The sequence below is a fragment of the Corylus avellana genome, chromosome 3 (genome assembly GCF_965113065.1).
Source record: "Corylus avellana chromosome 3, dhCorAvel1.hap1.2, whole genome shotgun sequence".
Lineage (NCBI taxonomy): Eukaryota > Viridiplantae > Streptophyta > Magnoliopsida > Fagales > Betulaceae > Corylus > Corylus avellana.
The window spans coordinates 34,218,457-34,240,599 of NC_142492.1; the positions used below are offsets into that span (position 1 = coordinate 34,218,457).

The 22,143-nt window shown below is 35.9% G+C and overlaps 3 protein-coding genes across 3 annotated transcripts; all 3 read right to left on the reverse strand.

Moving 5' to 3' along the window:
* Positions 1-4,634: 4,634 nt before the first annotated feature.
* LOC132176144 (HIPL1 protein) lies at positions 4,635-10,353 on the reverse strand. Its single transcript, XM_059588273.2, has 7 exons — positions 9,142-10,353; positions 8,832-8,989; positions 7,544-8,341; positions 7,249-7,465; positions 6,858-7,036; positions 5,488-5,729; positions 4,635-5,193 (listed from the first exon to the last, which is right to left on the reverse strand). Exons 1-7 carry the CDS (start codon positions 9,230-9,232, stop codon positions 4,785-4,787), a joined length of 2,094 nt encoding a protein of 697 aa, XP_059444256.2. The 5' UTR covers positions 9,233-10,353; the 3' UTR covers positions 4,635-4,784.
* A 3,660-nt stretch (positions 10,354-14,013) lies between these two features.
* LOC132175655 (protein NUCLEAR FUSION DEFECTIVE 4) lies at positions 14,014-16,998 on the reverse strand. Its single transcript, XM_059587665.2, has 2 exons — positions 16,520-16,998; positions 14,014-15,244 (listed from the first exon to the last, which is right to left on the reverse strand). Exons 1-2 carry the CDS (start codon positions 16,982-16,984, stop codon positions 14,126-14,128), a joined length of 1,584 nt encoding a protein of 527 aa, XP_059443648.2. The 5' UTR covers positions 16,985-16,998; the 3' UTR covers positions 14,014-14,125.
* Positions 16,999-17,034: 36 nt separating this feature from the next.
* On the reverse strand, positions 17,035-21,705 carry LOC132173540 (protein NUCLEAR FUSION DEFECTIVE 4). Its single transcript, XM_088514090.1, has 3 exons — positions 21,046-21,705; positions 18,087-19,245; positions 17,035-17,244 (listed from the first exon to the last, which is right to left on the reverse strand). The coding sequence occupies exons 1-3, from the start codon at positions 21,160-21,162 to the stop codon at positions 17,093-17,095; spliced, it is 1,428 nt and encodes a 475-aa protein (XP_088370216.1). The 5' UTR covers positions 21,163-21,705; the 3' UTR covers positions 17,035-17,092.
* Between the last annotated feature and the right edge of the window lie 438 nt (positions 21,706-22,143).

Consider the following 22,143-nt stretch of genomic DNA (forward strand, 5'->3'; position numbering starts at 1 on the left):
ACACATTTATGGTTCTACATGACTAGAGGGTCTATTTCTATTTCGATCTACAAAGTTAAAATAATAGATTCATAGATAACACCAGAAATCTAATAATATGGTGTTTTGGTTCTTATTTGATTTGGTGCAATGATCTTAGGTGGCTAATTCTTATTGGTGGGCACAAAGGAACCGGTTTACACCAACTCCTTATAAAAGTTATACTCGTAAAATTATAAAAATTGTGAGATAGGCCCATATATATCTGAGTGATAGAAATTTCCGAGTGTCTTAATCTTTATTTTATCATCCACGCATATAATTAGTTTTTCGTGCCAAGGATATATATTAACTCATCCATGCATGTGGAACAGTGACAGAACCAAACGAGGGCTGAAAATAAATGGTTTTTTTTTTTTTTTTTTTTAACTTTTTAAATTTATTAAAAACAATATTTGGGGTCTTTCTTTTTTTTTTTTTTAGCCCATCAAAAACAATTTCAATACAATTCAAACTCTCTCAAGTAAAATTCTTAATTCCGACGTCCCTCGAAGACATAGTCTTGTAATTAATTCTATATAACTCGTTATTTAAGTATTGAAAGTAATCAGAGAATTAAATTAGCAAACTCAATTTATATCTCGGAAGGCTTAGGGCCACGTACGTTAGGCAGGCACACAACATTTTCACTTTGTCCTACTTAACAAATAATGTTGTTATCAATCTAATTACCCGTTGAATTTCTTAAGAGTGCTCAATCTGTTACCAAAAGTTCTTTTCCGCAGTATTTGTAGAAAAGAAAAAAAAAAAAAAAAAAAGGCTATAGAGTTGTGGAAAAGAAGCTTGTATATATAAATTATACAATATAATAATCTATTTATAGTTGAAGGGAGACACCGGACACGACAGAGGAGCCGGTAACGGAGACAAAGTAAAGGGGAAGGAGGTTGTCGGCAGCACGCACTATAAGAAGTCAGAAGTCAACGTACGTACTCAGAAGGTGTACAAACTCACTAGAGGAGTGGGACGAGCTCTTTGGAGGTGAAAGTGATTTATCACTTTCTCTCTCAACTCATTCATTATTTTATTTTTTATTGTTATTAGTTTTGTATAATAAGATAATATTAATATATAAATAATCTAATTTCAGTAATTTGTACTTTTTCATTAATACAATGTTCATAGTAATATTATTCTTATAATCAGCCCTATGAGGAAAAGTTATTTGCTCCGTTACCGTTACTGCCCATCTGCTATGGATGTCTGGGGGCATGTCGTGGGAAGCTCCAGAAAAGTGCTGTTCGGGCCTCCTGTTTTCTGGATGTTTTTGAACATTTGATCACCTGGTGCTGCAGGGAAGAGGTTCATCTTTTTGCAATTTTATCAAAGAAGATATGTGCCAGAAGAAATTCAGTTGTCCATGGCCGGGAGTTCATGCATCCGAAAATATTGGCCCAAGAAGGTGAGAATTTATTGCTCCAATTTATGGAATCACAAGGAAAGCAGGGGCATGCTCCGGAGGGAGTAAGTGGGAGTATAGTGAAATGGGCACCACCACTGGTTGGGTTGAATAAAGTAAACTGGGATGTCTCTTTTGATTCCAAGTACAAAAGAATGGGAGTTGGTGTCATGGTGAGGGACCACAAGGGCATGGTATGTGCAGCAAAGGGGGAGATGATTCAGATGTTTCAAGAGCCAGATACAGGGGAAGCATGGGGAGCTCTTCGAGCAGCAGAATTTTGTGGAGAAATGGATTCCATGAGGTCATTCTAGAAGGTGATTCTCTTAATGTTGTTAATGCAATTGGGGAATCAGAAGCTAGTTGGAGATTTTTTGGCCAGATTGTAGAGGATATAAAGGAGGTTTTGGGATCTCTGCGATCTTGGAAGATTTGTCATGTGAAAAGAGATGCTAACCAGGCTGTTCATGGTTTAGCAAAGGAGGCTATACATTCTACCGAATAACGTATTTGGATTGAGGAAACCCCCAGTTGTATTTCCGCAATTGTAAACCTAGAGCTTCAAGCTCTTATTTCTTAGACTGTATTTTCCACTCTTGACCTTTGTTCAATTATTCTGAAATAAAGGCAACTGATTCTTATTAAAAAAAAAAAAAACAATCTTTATCTCAATAATTTACAAAGTTTCTCCGTGATTTTTTTTTTTTTTTTTTTAATGAGTGGGTTAATTTCGAATGGAGAAGGAAGTTGGAAATCTTGTCTATACATAGAAAAAATTATATTTACTCTCAATCTTTCAAGTAATTTGTAATGTCTTCCAAATCTATCAATTTTATTAGTGTACTCTATCAATTTACTATTGAGATTCTACAATCAATTTTCGTCCACTGATTTAACATATTCTGCTAGTGTGACACTAACTTAAATAGTATATATGTCACAATTTTATTAGCTCTGACGTATCACGCTATTGAAATCTGTTAAGCCAATTGATGGAATTTGACTCTAAGGTGTAAATTGTTTTTTTGGCATAACTCATTGACCTCTAAGTTCATTGTGGTTCCACATTGAGTTAATTGTAAATCAGATAAACCACAATAACTCATTTTCCATTTTTTTTTCAAAAATTAAAAAAAAAAATCGTGGTAGGTTTTTTGTTTTTATTTTTTCTGATTTTTTTGTGTGTGCGCCTATTTTTCATTTTTCTGGATTTTTTTTTTTTTTTCACTCAAATTATTCATTATACCCTCCATCCCCGTTAGGGTTTAACAAAAAAATTCTTAATGGAAGGAACATAGCAACCTCAATAATAAATTAGAAGGATGCATTAATAAAATTGATAGATTTGAAGCGACATTACAAATCACTTGATAAATTGGAGGGCTAAGTGTAATTTTTTCTAAAATGCATAATCTCTCTCAATCTTGCAAAGTTTGTCTCCATATAATTTATTCATCTTACTATTAACGAATCTTTGATGGAGTTATCATAATCTTTGAGTCTTTATTCTATATAGAATAAAATCAAGAATCATAATTATACAGTCTACCTTTTAATAATTTATGATATATTCAACAGTGTTTAGTAATTATACTTGACACTTTTTTACTAATTAATGGTTAATGTTTTTGACGAGGTTATAATAACTAGAGCCCAGCTGATGCTTGCCATGTGGAAGAAGATTGGTAATGAGTCAAAGATTTGGATCACAAGAACCAATAATTGGACCAATGAAGAAGCATCATGAATTCAGATGTCAACTCAAACAAAGTATTGTGAGCCTTTGTTCATGAGGAAGAAAGGAGAATTAAGTGTGCAGAATTATGAGTGAGGGCCCAATAGAAATTATAAACGGATAAGAAAGAATAAATTTAATTATTTAGTTAATATTCTAACAAAATCTTCCCAACTTGCTTTAAAAATTTGATTTGGCTACAATTGATACAATTACTTGGTATCTTCATTCATATATCTGAAAATGTAAATGAAAGTAACATATAGTATCTTCTAGGGGTGAAAAGACAAACGATTATTAACCGCCCGTTAACCGCTAACCAAACTAACCATTAACTGCTTTTGAAAATGGTTACAGTTAGTAATTTTAGTTTTTTTTTTCAAAATCGCTTATCGTTAACCGCTAGCCGCCTAAAAAGAGAGGATCTCCCTTCCCCCTTCCCCCTCTCCTAATCCCCCTCCCCTTCTGTGCGTTTTTCCCTGGTTTTATTTGTTTTTGTAGGTGTTTTTATGCTAGAAATCAGCAACTCTAGCCGCTACTGCCCGCCCTCCAAGGTGCTGCGCCTCCCTTCTCCTCCATCCTCTCCATCACATGCTAACGCTGGCCAATGTCCATTATCTCTTCCACTCTGGTCGCTGCTGATTTGCTGGCTGTGTTGCTTGTTTTGTTTCTTTTGAATAATAGTTTTCTTTTTAGAACTGCTATCGTGAGCGATCTACGAGGAAAATGATGTAATTTTTCGACCGTTTTGGGTTGATGAGGAGTAGATCTAGTCTTCTCAGTAGCAGACCTGTGCTTTTATGGTTATTTTTCTATTGAGGCTGAGTTTTCTTTGTTTTTTGTTGTATGTATTTCTTGTTTGAATAAGGATTGTCCAGACCTTTGGGTTGTAGATGTGATATGTTTTCAGAGCGAAGAAGATGAGCTATCTATGCATTGAGTTGAGTCTGTTTGGAACAAATCTGGTGTTACAACTGAAAAGTAATCATAGGTTAGCAGATATTGGTGTTATAAATAGGTCTTGAATGTTTGATTTTTATTTTAGCATCTATGATTTGTAACCTCATAGCTTCAGCTATAATTTTTCAGAGCTTTTGCTCTATGATGTAAGAGCATTATACTCATGATCCTTCTTCAATAAGACTGGAATTTTATCAACAAAAAAAAAGGCTAGCCGCCTATATATATATATGAAACAATGTCGTTTTTGTGCTTAAAATTTTAAATATATATAAAAGTATATAAAAAATCTAGAAACAATATCATATGTAGTATGATATTATCGTATTACCATATGAACGACATCATATATTTTTTTTTTTCTTGGTTTTGCACTCTACTAACCACTAACTGCTGGTTAAACGCCTAAACAATTACGGTTAGCGGTTTTAGCCAATAATTGCTAACAGTAATCGTCTTTTCTTCATGCTCTGCAATTTTGCACAATTGAAATACAAAGTATTAAACTCATCTAAAAGCAACTTGAATTCACTTTATTAGTCAGGGTGTACACTAAAGAGAAAAAGGAAAGGTTAAGTAATACAAAAGTCTCACGCCATTACAACAAAACACCCTCTCTGTACTGTCTACATGACATGCAGAGGATGCAATCTACTGCACAAAACCCAGCAGAAGCAGCAAGAAGGAAGAGAATAGGAGCACAAAATTGTTAAATGGGTTAGTCAACTGGCTTGCAGGAGATTTAGCGGGAGAAGGACCTGGGCCAGGGCTTCCAACAGTAGTGACATTTTCCTTTGAGCAAGTGTAGTTACAACGGCTAGATCGAACAACTCTGTACACACCACTGCTGGAAAGGATAAAAACATCCTTGCGGTTGTCCTCCCCGAATGAGAAAATATAACCTAAAGCTGGAAGAGAAGTTCCTGGCACAGAGCTACAATGTAGGGGGGAGTCACTTGCACAGCTGAAAGGAATTTCACTGCTGGTAAAGTTTCCACTGTTTTCTGGATTCTCTGTGCCAGCCCATAGGGCAGTTGCATACAAATCTGCGTAGAGGTACCTGAAAATTGAGATCCAGTGACTTGTTAGGAATGATCAATAGTATTGCAAATGTCATAATGGCAGTCCCCAGAAAGAATCTTCATTCTATTTTGGTTGATGATTAATATTTTTTTGTCTTTGACAGTGTCATTACTCTTAGGAGGATTTTCAACTTGTCATATCTAGAAAGAATGACTACATGCAGAGACGGACCAATTATAAAGTTATTGTCTTCATGCTTTGGCCCTCATAAGAATTCTTGGTTCCGTTCCTGACTAGTTGTAAGAGAAAGATGAAAAAAAAGCTTAATTACCTTCCATACATGCAAGGATCAGTCATAGACCGATAGAAATAGCCCCCTGTGATTGATGCTGATCCTTCTTTCTTATTTACATCAGAGTGGGAATATCCCATTACAGGAAATATTGGGCTTATGGAACTTGAAGATGTATTTCCACCAGGCGACTGTGGAGGAATGTAAGGAAGGGGCCCCTCATAAACTCGCCAGCCATAGTTTCCATCCTTGGTGATCATATCCACCTCTTCATATCGATCCTGTAGGCGATAGAAAATGTCAAACATGTTCAGAAATTAGTGGTGATTTCTTGTGCTGTTTCTTATTGCGAGGCCTTTGAGGAACAGGCGAGTAAAAAATGAAACAAAGATGCATAAGCATAATCATAGAAGAAAGAAGTGAAGCAACCCGTGAAATTTGAAATGCCCCTACTTTAAATCACTATAAATTCTGTTTGAAACACAATGGACTCACTCCAATTCTACCTAGAACCCAATGGATTACAGATTTATGGGCAACCAAATGCCCACTAGAGGATACAAAAAAGATAAGAAATTGCTAAGATCATAGTAACAGCATTAAGCAATCCTATAGATGAGAGTAAGGCATGTTCTGCAGGCACTGAAATCAATCAAGGGTAATTTTTTTTACAAAAAAAGCCAGTTGCAAAAGAATAGCTCCACTGGTGGAGTGAAAGGCCAAGCAGGGGATTTGCAAAATTTTATCTACTTTTTCCTTGGTTCCAAAAGGTTTCTCTCCATTGCACATTTAATCAAAAAAACTCGCCAAAAAAATATTTGAATATTTTGAGTGACAAGTTTAATATAAAAAGGTTTCTCAAAGATACATATGTTGCTATGTTGCTTACTAGATAATTAAAGAATGATTGACATATAACACGTGGGTGAACATGAAAAAAGAAACTTCGGTCTATTGGAGTTCTTTTAGTTGCAGAATCATAGTTGCTTTATGGGCTGCTGTTTTTGCTAAAGAGCTGGGGTGGCACAAGGTGAAACTGGAAGGTTACGTTTTACAAGTGGTGCAGGCATTACGTAAGGATGACCAAAATTGGTGCCGCTATGGCTAATTAATTGACAATGTCCATATAGTGCTAAAGGCATTTCATTGGTGGGGGGGTCTCATATCAGAAGGGAAGCAAACGGAGCGACCAGCTAAAGCATCCTTCCTGTACTTGGAGTGTACTAAGAAAGCTCCTCAGTATATTAATGACATTGTAGTAGTTGAATGTATTGTTCAAGTTTTTTCTCATCAATGAATTAAATGTGAGACTGATTTTTTTTTTGAAAAAAAGGGCAGGCTGTACAGGTTAAATATTGGTAGCACAGTAACGTCCTGTTAAAGACTGTATGAAGGGAAATTTCTCAAACCTGCCCAACATCTGCACACAAGAAGTAGGAAGGCCTTTCTGAATCAAAACTACAGCGCCAAGGATTTCTTAATCCATAAGCCCATATTTCAGGCTGCAATTGTGTATCTTCCTTGTAAGGATTATCTTTTGGGATAGAATAATTTCCCCAAAGACCAAGTTGATTAATTTCTTCTGTACCTGAAAAAGACATTACAAGGGACAAGAGTGAGACAAAAATGGTGAACTACTAGAACTACGGAAGTAAACCAGGCCCCTGAGAAAGGAAAAGTCATGTCTAGGACCACCATATATATAGTCTGATTTCAAATATGAAAAAGGCAGCAGATTGGTTTTAGTAACAGAAATCAATTAACAAGCTATATGCACAAAAATTATTTGCCGATACTCACTTGGTATGTTATTTACATCAAGCCTCATAATCTTCCCAAGCAATGATTTCTTGTTTTGGGCAAAATTGTAAGGATCACCTACACCACCACCATCTCCCATCATGAAGTATAAATACCCATCTGCAGGTCCAAAGAGTATCTGCCCTCCATGATGAGATGTAAATGGAAGGCCCATTGTAAATATCCTCCTCACTTCTGTTGGTTTGGCACTTGTTGCCTGGAAAAAGATCGAGAGTCATTCAGAACCATTTGGGATTAATTACCGACTGAAAAGTTTTGAGTGCAGAGACTGTACCAAAGAAGGCTGGGATGAGGTACCATTAACAGTATACTCTGCAATAACACTCTGGTATTGGCATGGCTGGGCACCATTTTCAGGTGTTAGCTGTGAAGGATCACAATTAACGTCTGAGTTACATGAACATCTTCCAGTACATCCTGGCCACTTAACCTTATCACAATTGAAGGAAGCAAAGAATCGCCCATTTTGTGCAAAGTTCGGATGAAATGCTATACCCATCATTCCAAATTGAGTATCCAAATATACTTCATCAGTTAGGTCTACAAATGGATTGGATTCATCAAGGTGCAATGTGCCTCCCACTCCCTGATCAGGAATAGTTGCCAACCAAATCTTTCCTTGTTGGTTAGCAAAAAATGCACGGTTTGACCCATCAGGATGAGCAACCATGTTAAGGAAAGATCCATTCCCTATTTTCTCAAGGCACAGGCCATGTGGGGCGCTAGGAGTTCCAGTGTTATTTAGTGTAACAGGTTGACCATCAAAACATACTGATCCATCCATGGACGCTCCACCAAATGCATTGCAGAAATCAGTTTTTGACTGCCAGTATTCAGTCAATTTGCTAACATTGGAATTGATTGGTAACCCAGCTTGACCTTTTAGTGAAGGGGCAAAGGGTGAATTTAAGAAAGACACGTTTTGGCATGTATCCCACACACTGGAGCAGAAGTTATTGGCTGCTTGCCTAGATTGGGAAGAATTTGCTGAAACATTGGAGTTGCAAAGTACAGGAACTGGTCGGGGTGTAGAATCAACTGTAAAGAGCTCAGCCGAAAATGGATCGCATCTCTATAAGCCACAGTAACAAAGGGATGAAGCACATCATAAATATCCGTTTCAAAAGAAAATGATTGACACATATGGCAACAAAGAGAAGATTCACAGGAAAATCAATTAGCATATTTACTTGCTTATTTGTTTTGCAATAAGTATGACTTTATTTTTTTTTGATAGGTTAATAAGTATGACTTTATTATGGATGACAACTTCTATTCTTTTTCTTCTTTTTTTTTTTTTTGGATAAGTGACTTCTTCTATTCATCCAAATGACAACTAATAAATTGCACATGAAACAGAAACAGATAGATCAATGACAAAGGGTTATGAAGAAAACAACTTCTAAATAGGAGCAGTATGTATTTAGGATGAAATGTGAGACATTTTATCAATAGAAGGCCAGATACATCCCGCTCGGCTTCCACAAAATTCTAAAAATCACCATCTAAAAAGCATTAACAAGCATAATTTTATTTATTTTTTAATCAAAAGAACTTCTTACCGCGCAAAGTATTGATGTCATAATAGAAGCACAACTAGGATCAGAGATTTTCATTGCTTGGAATTGCTTCTGTAATTGTAAATCTTCTGTTGAGTTGCAGCAGGTGCTCCCATTGTAAGGACAAAACTTCAGTGTGGTGTTCAGGGTAAACGGTGCCACTAAACCAATTAAACCAGTAGAAATGACAAGTCAATTCAGAATTGAGATAGATACTTAAATTTAAGGCACTGAAATTAGAAATTAGAAATTGAAGCCTAAGAAAAAGAGAGAGAAAAAAAAAAAAAAAAAAAGCTGCGAGAGCGAAACCCACTTGAATCTATGCATAAAGGACTTGAAAAGGAAGGATCAAAAAGCAGCAGCAAGCTACAAAACAGGAGGGTACTGGCAAGAACGCGTGCCATCTCAGCGAACACAGAGAGAAAAAGAAGAAGCAGATATTCTTCTATAACATCTCTCTCTCGAATCTGTCGCAGGAGAGTCTAAAGCACCAATAGTACGGGACTAACTTCCAGGAATCAATGGAGATTATATACGAAGAGAAGACTCTCTGGCAGTTGAACGTGAATACGTGATGCCCATTTCAAATTATCTATCTTTCAGTAAACGTCTACCATTGGCCCACCTTCATCTTCTATCTGTCTCTCTTCAATATCCAACTTATTTATTTCAGCTGAAGGGTCTTCATTTTCAGCTCTCTCTCTCTCTCTCTCTCTCTCTCTGTGGCGACTGCAGATTCCGGAAGAAAAGTTCCTTTAAATCCCCCCTCTCTCACTCAAAGCCTTTTGACAGATTTCTTTTCAACTCCGTGAAAAGAAGAATACCCTTTAAATTAAGGATTTGATGGAGCAACTGGGTCCAGAAAAAGATTGAGGCAGCAACTGGAACAGTGTATACAGTTGACTTTCACAAATTCTTTATTCAGAATACTTAAAGTTTCATGGGGGTAGTTAGAAAGAAACCCACTGGCTTTCTCACAAACACAACTTGGACAGATGTTGGTTGGTTCAGAGTGTGTCCTGCGGGCACATTGATTGCCCTCGTGGATCCAATGTTTCGAACCAAAACCAGAAGACAAGCCTAAAAACATGACAAATATTCAAATATGAATGAACACCCACTTGCATTTCCATTAGATGGTGACCACGACATTTACAGCATGACAACCGACCAAAGATTTGATTAGATATATTGAAGCTTTAACTACAAATAGAGCTCATCTAGATAACTATAAGAGAAGAGACACCACGTGATGGGTCAAAGTCTAGTCGCAGTTGTTTGGTGAAAAAGCCGCTGTAATTGTTGAAAATGGAGACAAAAAGTGAACCCACTCTCACTAGGCCGCGCAGCCCCTCTCCAATCCCAACATCGAAGCTTCTTGGCTTGATTTGCTTTCCAGAGAACTTTTTTCTGCAACCATAACAAACAACCCAAGTGGGTTTTCCAATCAGATTCATGTAGAATCGACAGAGATGAGCTAGTAAGAAGAGGGATTTGTAGTTTGTCGTAGATGTGGAACTTCCTGTTTCTGCTGATCTGTTTATGAAAAAGTCAATGCGAGGATTTTATGCAAAATATCCCGTGTCTTCCGGACGAGTAATGCCGAAAATTACTTTTTTTTTTTTTTCTTGACCAATGGGGAAAATTTTTTTATTGAAACTGGTAATAATTATAAAATAAAAATATAAATTGTTGCATTGCTCTTTTTTAAATCAAAATGTGTCCCCAGTACTTGTAGTTTTTTTTCAAAAAATTACCCCAAAGGGCAAAGGCAGAAGATGAAGATTCAAGGAATATGAAATTAAATAATTTCCCGGTTTTATATAGGCAGAAACCTTGCATTTGTTGAAAAAGAAAATGATACGAGGTTGCTATTGAAAAGACAAGAAGAAGCAGATCATACTGTATACAATCATATGTAATTTGGTAAAAGTTTTATTTGTAAATTTCGAGGAACCAAGAACTTGTGGAACACAAAAGTAATCATTGATGTTTTTAATTTTTTTTTTTAATTTTAATTTTTTTTTTTTTTTAATGCATATGGACTAAAGTACATCTATTGTACCTTATTAACATATAGATGATAATGATGAGTAATGTTAGGTACTATCTTTTTATTTTTTTAAAGTTGATGTAACTTTTAAAATTACCATTTAATCAAAATTCAAGTATGATTCATTTAAAATTTAATGATGATTTTAAAAGCCACATCAATTTTATAAGGATAAAAAGATGGTACCTAACATTACTCAACAATGATTTGCTTGTTTCGACAAATATAAAGGAAAAATAAATTACCCTCAGTTAATCACACTTTTTTTAGCCTTGAACTATCATTTGTAAAAAATAAAGAACTCAAACTATCTTTGTGTGACATTTTAGTACCATTTGGCAAACAACATCCATTGCTATGGCTAAATTTATGTTTGGTGAGGAAAAAAATGAGTGTAATAATTAGTATAAAAAAGTGAAAAAGTAGTATTGAAAAGCGATAAAGTTTTATTTCTCAGTGATTTTTTTTATTATTTAAATAGTAGTAAAAAGTGAATGATGTGATATAAAAGTAAGAATGTTTTAATTTTAATTTTTTTTGATTAATTAAGTGAATAGTATTTGAGAGGGGTGTTGTTTAATAAACAACCCCTTTGTACCCTCAAATTATCATTTTGTTGTGATTTAGCCCATCTGTTAGTTGTTAAATGGACGAAAAATGGTGTCTCGACTTTGAAGAAAAAATGCAAAACTAATTATTTTTTATTTTTTATTTAAAAAAAAAAAAAGAAAAAAAGAAAGAGAGAGGTGGCTAAGTGGTTGACAACACCTCAATTCCTCATTTCCTCCTCTCATATTTTTTCCTTAAAAAATGGAGCAATTAGGGCATTTCAAGTTTAATATGGACATGTAAGTCATATATGCCAATTTCTATCCATTTTAATCCTATAATCTAATGGATGGGTAAATTACAACGAAATGGTAGTTTGAGAGAGTAAGGGCTTGTTTGGTTCGAAGATTAGGTATTCTGTTAGGAAAAAGAATAGCTATCACTAGGAATAGAGGAGGGCAGAATTGAATAGTTATTCATATTCCGTAGTTTGGTAACAACATATGTATTATAATAAGAACTGAACCAAAATTACCAAAAACTCCACCATTCTTTATAAAAAATAAAAATAAAAATTTAAAACCTAGAATTACAGGGGTGGCCAACCACCCCCTGCATGACCCGGGAATGGTTGCACCACCCCCGGAGCACCTTGGGGCTTGGGGTGGACCCCCGAGGTGCCCCGGGGGTGGTTGCACCACCCCTAGTGGATCAAGGCCACCCCCTGTGAGATTCCGAGGTGGCCGCGCCACTCCTAGAGGACCTCGCCTCCAGAATCTGATCGGGGTTGGCCAAGGCCACCCACATAATTTTTTTTTTAATTAATTAATTTATATTTTTTAAGTTTGAGATTAAAAAAATAAAAAAAAAAATAAAAAATAAAAAAGTTTTTTTTGAGAAAATCTTGTCATTTCCATAAGAAATAGCTATTCCTCTAAATTTTTAGAGGAATAGATATTCCTGTATAGATGGGAATAACTAATCCAAGGAATAGATCCTTACCAAACAATAGAATGACTATTTAATGGAAATAAATATTTCATTTCAGGGTTTATTCCGCAAACCAAACGGACCCTAAGTGTTACAAAATGATAGTTTTAAGGTGTTTTTGCCAAATGATAGTCTAAGGCAATATTGGCATTTCAAGCATGGCTAACAATTTTTGATAAGCATGGTCTAACCCATTTAATTAAATGAGTTGTGCTTTAATTGAACCTATATAATCTCATATTCATACATCGATACGATCCGAATCTGACATTCAACATTTAAGAATGATAATTTTTGGCATGACTCGTGAATCTGATATAAACTATGTACGAAGTTAGCCGGTTAAGATTGAGGAGTCTAATCCGTTTAATTGAATACATCAAGTCATCATTAATCTATATAGCTATACACACATATCTCGAGTCGCGAACACCAATTATCACTCATAATTTCAAATTCAAAACATGGTACGTTGTCCAAATTATGTTTATTTTAACGCCCTATTTTAACAAAATGGACATTTTGCAACAAAGTAATTGCTTAAAGAGGTATCAATTTATGGGACAAGTGTTATTTCCTCCCAAATAATAATGAAAAAACATTTTTCGCATATCGTCATGGCATGCGTAAGGGTTGTCCCCTTCGCTTGTAATTAATTAATTTCGATCTACTTTCTTACCAAAATAAATAAATAATGAATAAATAATTTCGATCTACATCTACTTGGGGATAAAAAAACGAATAACGTTGACCCGAAACACTATTTGCCCACGTTTCCTATCTTAAAATATAAAATAAAATGAGATAGTCAAAAAGTATAGTGGTTCTACTTCTATTTACACAAGTCTATTCACCATGATATAATATCCAACAACACTACGTATTTATTGTCTAACTTTATTTTATTTTATCAACATTTAAAAGTCTTTGTAGATAATAAAATAGATAAAAATGTAAGAAAATTATAGATTTATTACAACAACTACATTAGTTTGCCGTTATGTAAAGGCGTTGACAAAAGAGAAAGCTTGCTTTAAAGTTTATGCCAAGTGCCTACCACTAATAAGAGTTTATGCTAAGTGCCTATCACTAATAAGAGTTTATGATAATTTTATAAAATAATTAAAATTAAAAGAAATTCATCTAATTCAATTCAGTCCATGTTTTAACCAGTGCTCCGATGTATTTTTTACGAGATTTCAAAAAAAAAAAAAAAATTAGCATAAGGAAAAGTGGAACTCAATTGGGAATTTGGGATGTGACAATCTAATATCATCTCGATCATATAACTTGTCGTGCTTCCCATCAAAGAAGGAAACAGTCAGTCGATGACCACAATATGTCGGTATCAATATGTTAAGGCATCAGCTACTCTATTCTATTACTTTCTCGAGATACATTATTAATTCCCACATACTAAATTTAATCAATATTTCTGTGAATATCTTGTTGCATTCAGCTAATAAGCCATTAAGCTGAAGCTGCATATTCCCACCCATTAAGAATTTGCAGCAACTTTCCTCTTTCATGTGTAGCAGAAAATCTGTAAGACAATTTGTTATCACGATCCCCGCGTCACCGTACTGATCTCACTGATCTCAATCCTAACCAGTAACCATATAACAAATTCCCAGAACAAATTATGAAATTAAGACAATTTAGTCCGGGCGATTACACTTGAGACAGTTGAGAAACATAAGTTGTCTCATGATGTTACAGAATGCTTCAATCTTCTGAGCACAACCTGTTGATAGAAACTCTTGGTGCGAAAGAACAAGGCAATAGCAGCAAGAAAACCCAAAAAGACCGCGGATGCGATAATCAGAAAAGATAACATAAAGCAATGAGTACCGAAGCAGGAGTCATCTTCCCCGCTTGCTTCCTTGTCGTAAAAGTAGCCAATGACTCTCACAGAGAAAATATAAGATCCAAGAGGAGTTGCTATACCTATAGTGTTGTAAATGGTACCCAGGTGCCTCACACCATATATATCCGCAGCGATCGTCGGCATTAGTGACCACTGTGAGCCAAAACAGATTCCCACCAGAATCGAACCCACATATAAAATTCCGGGGAAACCAAAAGCAATTAGAATCTGACCGACCACCATTCCGGCAAGAGTAATTGCCATCAAAACTGGCCTTGTCCAACCTCTTGTGTGTAGCAAATAATCTGACAAATACCCAGCTCCAATGCGGCCAAAAAAGCTCCATATGCTCCATAAAGAGACCAAATTGGTAATCTCCAGAGTAGCGTAATTGAGAGATTGTCCTATTTGGCTGAAGTTATTTATCAAAGCCAGCCCAGAGCCCATTCCACCTACCGTGGCAATAAACAATAACCAGAAGTTTACGGTCCACATGGCTTGCAAAACATTCATGCCCTCTTCATGATCATCAGGCAGAATTCTGTCGTCATGGTTCTCCATCAAAGGACTTGTCTCAACGGACAAAGTTTCCGAACAGATGTTGGAGTCCTCCAACTGGGCTTTGACTGCAATTCCAAGTGGGGATGCAAGTAGAAGCAAAAGAAGTAGTGTAAAGGTAAAAATGCTTGCCCATGAGGGCAAAGTGAGGATGTTTCGCAAGATAATTATGATCATGAGATAAACAGCAATGATCAGAGCTCCTGCGGTGAAACGATTTAAGTGCTTCCTGTCATGATCACTTGTGTTTGGTTTGTTATAGACTCTCACAAAAAACATAAGCATGAGAGAGACGGACGTAGGCAACAGAGCAAGAATCAGCAGGAAGGCTCTCGCGTTTCCCTTGCAGAATGTGTCGTACGCTTGGATTACTATTGCTCCACTAATACCCATAAAGCCCTGCCAAAGAAATTCAGAAGGTTGAATGACAGACATCATTGCATACCTAGCCAAGCAAAGAGCACCGATGAACTACCACACGCTTAAAAGGATTTTTGAAATTTCAAGACCTTTTGATTTTACTCTTCAAACTTTCAATTTGATGCAATATATTATAGTATGTTACTTTTTGAACGTTAAAAGTGATGAAATGACTTTTATACCTCCTGAACTTCTATAAAATTTCAAATTTACCTTTAATTTCAAATTAAAAATTAGAGTGTAATTTGGTCTTTCTACTAGTTTCCGTTGAATTAAGATCCTCTCTAGTATAAATGAACTGGAGAATATCAACTAGTTATAGTAAATAGGTATTTTTATCCCTTAAAAAAGTGAAAAGACAAAAATACCTTTCAAGTATAACTAATGAAATATTCTCTAATTTATTTGAATTAGAGAGGATCCTGTTCTGTTACCGTTAGAGCTTAACGGAAAAAATTGATAAAAGAGTCAATTGCATCAATTTGAAAGTTCAAGAGGTGGGACATCAACGAGTCCAGTTGGAGGGTGACACTAAAGGGGTGATATCTGCTGTCATGTCCTCGGAACAATCTTCTTGCAGAGAGGGGCACTTAATAGAAGATATCAAGGCTGCAACACTGGGTCTTCATCAGTGGAAAATGGAGTTTGTGCGACGGGACGGGAATGTTGCTGCCCATATACTTGCCAAACATGCTGTTGCTAATTGTCTAAACAGGTCTTGGGTTGAGGATATTTTCCGGCTTGTATCCATGAAACTACCCGGTTGGAGCAAGTTGCTTCAGCTTCTTGAATGTCTAATGAGAAGCATATCATTTTTTTCAACAAAAATAAAAAAATAAAAATTCAGGAAGTGAAATTGAGAATTTCTTTTAAAAAAAGCACGGTAATTCAAGGTCCTAAATAAAGTTATCGCAATATAATAATAATAATAATAATAATAATATTCATTACATTCAAACAATATTTAATTTTTGTCATATGCATGGTTTGAGTTGGGTGGATTAACACATGGGATTTCGCTATTCATAAAGGCTTATACAATTATATGTACTGCCAAAGCTATTCTGCTTTTATATATAGATTAATATTTGTTAACGAATAAAAAGGTTTACTAAAACCTTGGAACTTCACTGAATTATTGATATTTATATATCTAACTGGCATCTTGCTAAGTCAATGGCCAATCAAAGTATTGCTGAAAAATAATTACGAAAAAAAAAAAGTATTGCTGAAATATAAAATAAATATACGTACCTTGACGATGCCCACAGCGGTCCCACTAGAATAAGGGAAGTTTTGCACGCCGCACACGGTGTTGGCTGTGGTAAAGAAAGACATAGCCTGAGCCGACAAGAAGAAGAAGAGGCACATCAACGGCACCGGGGGGCGAGGGATTAACCCCACGACGGAAGCCCATATTAGAAAGTAGCCAACGAAGCTCATGATGGCCCCCACCAGGACGACCACCCATGGCCCACCAAAACCCGAGTGGTTACGGTTACGGTTACGGAATGTTACGGAGGAGTATAAGAAGCCGGCGAGGATGCCGACGCTGCCGATGTCCTTGCAGACGGAGACGATGTCGAGCGTTGATTGGTCGTAGCCTTGGGTAGATTTCAATACTGAGGAGTAGATGGTGAAGGTGTATAGGGCGCAGCTAGACTCGATCCATATGCCTGCCACGGTGGCCATCCATTTGTTGCTCATCAGCTTCGCCATCTCCACCCTCCCACCAAATAATTCTCGATCTCTTTTCCTTAATTTCCGGCTTTTCCTTAATGATGTTTTTTTTTTTTTTGGTTGGTTCTACCGCTAGCTAGCTCTTCCCTAAAGTAATAGTACTATAGATGCTCTTTGTCGGTTGAACTGTGTGGATTGAGAAAGAAGAAAAGATGCTTCATTTTCTGCAGTTGCAGGTAATTTCTTTGTCGTGTGGCATCCACATACAAGTAAATCATGAGTCATGACACACAACCTGCCTAAGAAACGTCCACCAAAGGTGTGCAGTTAATGAGATAGGCTACCTAAAAAAATATATATAAATATAAATATAGGCCATAGTAGGTGGAAAGTGTGGCTATTAGCCTATTATGGTGCTTCAACCACTTCTTCATTCCTGTAGCCTTTTTTCCCTTATTCAATTAAAAAAAAAAAAAAAAAAAACCACTTCTTCATCGGTACATGCCAATTTTATAGATTAAATTAAAAAAAAAAAAATCTTCCAACTCATTTTTAGTGGTAATATGATGTAGGGTGGTGTAATGAGTTCGCAATAGCAAACAAAAATAGATTGCAACTCTTCTTAAATTAAGATCTTATCAAAAAATTAAGGTTAAAGGGATAGAAACTCACTAATGGAGTGTTTCATATTGATAAACTGATCAAAATGCATAAATTGACCACTAAAGTCATCTTATGAGGCTTATATAGAGCCTAAATTCGAAACCCTTAAAAAAAATAATAATAAAAGAAAACGAAATAAATGCACTATGTGGTAAAAATAATACAAAATGACAACTTTTTCCTAGTAAACATTGAAATTACGAAATTTTCATGAAATACAAAATTGTAATCTTATGAATAGAGTAATGATATAAGAAGAACTAGAGTTCTCTTAGAATCCTAATAAATATGATGTGTCATTTAAAATCATCATTAAGTTTGAGAAGATTATTATTGAATTTTGATCTATCAATAATTTTAAAAATCACATCAAATTTGAGAGGTTTATAATCCTCCTTATATTTTTATTCAGACGGATCTCACCAAAACGGGTAAAACTGGCCAGCATCGTAAATTCGTAGTATAAATTATTGCTTACATGTTAAAGAATGCTTCAACCTGCTGAGCACAACCTGCTGATCATAGTGAGTCTTGGTGCGAAAGAACAACAGTAGAGCAACAAGAAAACCAAAAAACGCCATGGATGCCATAATCAGAAAAGATAGCATAAAGCAGTGAGAACCGAAGCAGGAGTCGTCGTCGCCGCTTGCTTCCTCGTCGTAAAAATACCCAATAACTCTCACAGAGAAAATATAAGATCCAAGAGGAATTGCTATGCCTATAGTGTTCATAATAGTACCCAGGTGCCTCACACCATATATCTCCGAAGCGATCGTGGGCATTAGCGACCATTGTGAACCAAAACAGATTCCCACCAGAATCGAACCCACATATAAAATTCCAGGAAAACCAAAAGCAATAAGAAACAGACCGGCCGCCATTCCGGCCAGAGTAATTGCCATCAAAACTGGCCTTGCCCAACCTCTTGTGTGTAGTAAATAATCTGATAAATACCCAGCTCCAATGCGGCCAAAAAAGCTCCATATACTCCATAAAGAGACCAAATTGGTAATCTCCAGAGTAGCGTAGTTGAGAGATTGTCCTATTTGGTTGAAGTTATTTATCACAGCTAGCCCAGTGCCCATTCCAGCTAACGTGGCAATGAACAATAACCAAAAGTTTACGGTGCACATGGCTTGCAAAAGATTCGTGCCCTCTTCTTCATCATCAGGCAGAATTATTTCATGATATGCTAGAGGAGAAGGATTATTCATGGCTGCAGAAGACTCGGAGGATTCGTGGTTCTCTTGCATCAAAGGAGTACTTCTCTCAATGGAAAATGCGCTGGAGTCCTCCCACTGGGCTTTGATTGCAATTCCGAGTGGTGATGCAAGTAGAAGCAAAAGAAGTAAAAAAGTAAAAATGCGTGCCCATGATGGCAAAGTGAAGATGTTTTCCAAAAGAATCACAATCATGAGATAAACAGCAATGATCAGAGCTACTGCAGTCAAACCATTCAAGTGCTTCTTGTCATCACTTGTGTTAATTGCTTTGTTATAGATTCTCACAAAAAACATAAGCACGAGGGAGACGAACGTAGGCAACAGAGCGAGAATCAGCAGGACGGCGCTCGGCTTGCCCTTGCAGAATGTGTCATACACTTGGATTACTATTGCTCCACTAATACCAAGAAAACCCTGCCACAGAAATTAAGGAGCTTGAATCACACACATCATGCTCCTTAATTTCTGTGGCAGGGTTTTCTTGGTATTAGTGGAGCAATAGTAAGAAAGAACACCGATAAAATCATAGAATTCTTGCCAAAGGCAAGCATAGGATGTCTAATTAATGTGAACGGCCTGGTTCTGTGCAGCAAGCACAATCTTCCAGTTCGTTTTCTCTGCAAAACAGCAGGTTGAGAAGCTGAATGATTGCTGATATGGGACTGCTGAGTTAGATTGGTGTGTTTCTAGTGCTGAATTTGTTTTGCAGCAGCGTTTAACAAAAAAACTTAAACTGATAGAAAAAAATAAATTTAATCATTTAATCATTACGGTAACCGTTTTATGTAAAGTGTAGAGGTGCTTAGTTTGTAAAGGGTTAGCTCTTTGTGTTGAGTTGTTGTAATGGTTAGTTGCTAATTGCAACTTTGTTCTAGCTTTTGCTAGAGCCTAGAGTGTAATGGTACATTGAGTTTTCTTTGTTAGGTTTTGGTCGGAGTAAAAATTGATTGATGTTCCAAAAAAAAAAAGTAAGAATGCTTTTTTTAAAAAAAAAAAGTAAAAAAAGTAAGAATATTTAGTATGAAAAAATTAAAAAAAAAAATTATATTGTAGCAATTTTTTTTTTTAATAGTAATATAAAGTGATTGATGTGATGTAAAAAGTAAAATAATGTTAAAAAAAAAAAAAAAAAGTGAGATAAATAGTATTGGACTAAAATTGTTTAACAAATGCACCCTATAAAATTTATTTTTCATAAAAAATAAATAAATAAATAAAAAATAGCACTGACAAAAAGATGTTAATAGTAGGGCAAATGCTTTTTGGCATTCTCTTACCCATCCCCACCATTTCCTTTCTTTTGTATTTATTTATTGGAAAAACTTCATTTTGGCCCCTTTAACTTTCACCCAATTTTACAAATCTCTCTCTGAACTTCCAAATCTCTCACTTTGGACTCCTGAACTTTGAATTTCTCTCAATGTGGACCTCTTCGTCAGATTTTAAACATTACATGACGTTTATACCTTGACTTTTGTATAAAATTCCAACTTAAAAAAATTTATTTTTTTTAAAAAAAAAAACGAAAAATCAGGAATATTTTGGTATTTTTTTTTATAATTTTAACTGTTAAAATTGATGGAAAAGTTCTAATTGAAAGCAATACAAAGTTTAGGGGTTCAAAGTGAGATATTTGAAAGTTCATGGGTTCATAAAATCGAGTAAAAATTTAGGAGGCCAAAGTAAAATTCTTCCTTATTTATTTATTTTGAAAAAATGAAGATGTTGAAAGAAAGATGATGAGGAGATGGGTGGAAGAATGCATTGTAGCAAATCTCTAATAGTCGGCATCAGGACTGACATGTGGAAAATAGACTGTACCTTTCTTACCCTGGGGCCTGGACATGATAATTTAAAAAGTTGAATGAAGACAAAGTTGATTTTTCAGAGAAAGATACATCATAAGTCACGCTTTTCAATGCTATCTTCTTGTTAATTTTATGTTCAATTCGTATCATTGAAGCTCCTAACTTAAAAAATAATTAGAATATTCAACGGTGAATTGAATTTTATTTTATTTTTTAAATGTCACATAGCTTGATTTTTTTATTTATTAATTAAATGAGAATTTTTTTTTAAAAAAAAAATTATAGAACAAATCATTAAAAAGGTTTTGAGTTTTAATAACAAATAATTGGAACTTCAGTTAATTATAGCAAAGTACTAGTCATCAATGGGCAATGAACGAGAGTATTGTGGAAAGAGAGAATATACCTTCATGATGCCCACAACGGTTCCACGACAATAAGTGAAGTTTTGTACGCCGGAGACGGTGTTGGCTGTGGTAAAGAAAGCCTGAGCCTGAGACGCCAAGAGCACGAAGAAGCACATCAACGGCACGGGGGGCCGATGGATTAGTCCCACCACGGAAGCCCATATTAGAAAGTAGCCGACGAAGTTCTGGATCGCCCCAGCCAGGTGGACCACCCATGGCCCACCAAAACCCGAGTGGCTACTACGGCTACGGTTACGGTTACGGAACGTAACGGAGGAGTATAAGACGCCGGCGAGGATGCCGACGCTGCCGCCGATGTCCTTGAAGACGGAGACGGTGTCGAGCGTTGATTGGTCTTAGCCTTGGGAAGATTTCAATACGGAGGAGTAGATGCTGAAGGTGTATAGTCCGCAGCTACACTCGATCCATATGCTTGCCACGGTGGCCATCCATTTGTTGCTCAGCCTCTCCATCCAAGTTTCCAACCACAACTTCTTCATGGATCTTCATGATCTCCTATCTATCTCCTATCTATCTCCTTTCCCTCTCCCATTTCAGAGGATTCTTTTCGTCGATGCACGTGGGTCCTACCGCTTTTCCCTTTGTAAATATCTTAGCACTGGAGTGAAGGAATATTGGTCCACTGCCAGCGTAATAATATCTCTTCTCTTTTTACCTGGTCGGACGCTTGTTTGTCTATAAATTTTAAAAGTCAATTATATATATATATATATATATATATATATATATATTTTTTTTTTCTTTTTTGTCATTTTAATAAGGGTTAAATACTTCATATCCTCTAGAATTTTTTAACTTTATTTTTTCTTTCATGTGGTTTCATTTTTATTACAGGAGGTCCCTGTAATTTTGATAAGTGACCAAGTTAGTCCATCCGTTAGTTGACTGTTAGTTGACCATTAGGACTGACACGTGGACCAATCAAACGTCGACACGTGGCACATATTTAATTTTTAAAAAATGTATTTTTTTTTTAAATTAAAAAAAATGTATTTAAAAAAAAAAAAAAAAAAAGGAAAAAAAAATTGGGGGTGGCTCCTTGGCCATTTGGGGGTGGCCCCTTTGCCCAGGGGGTG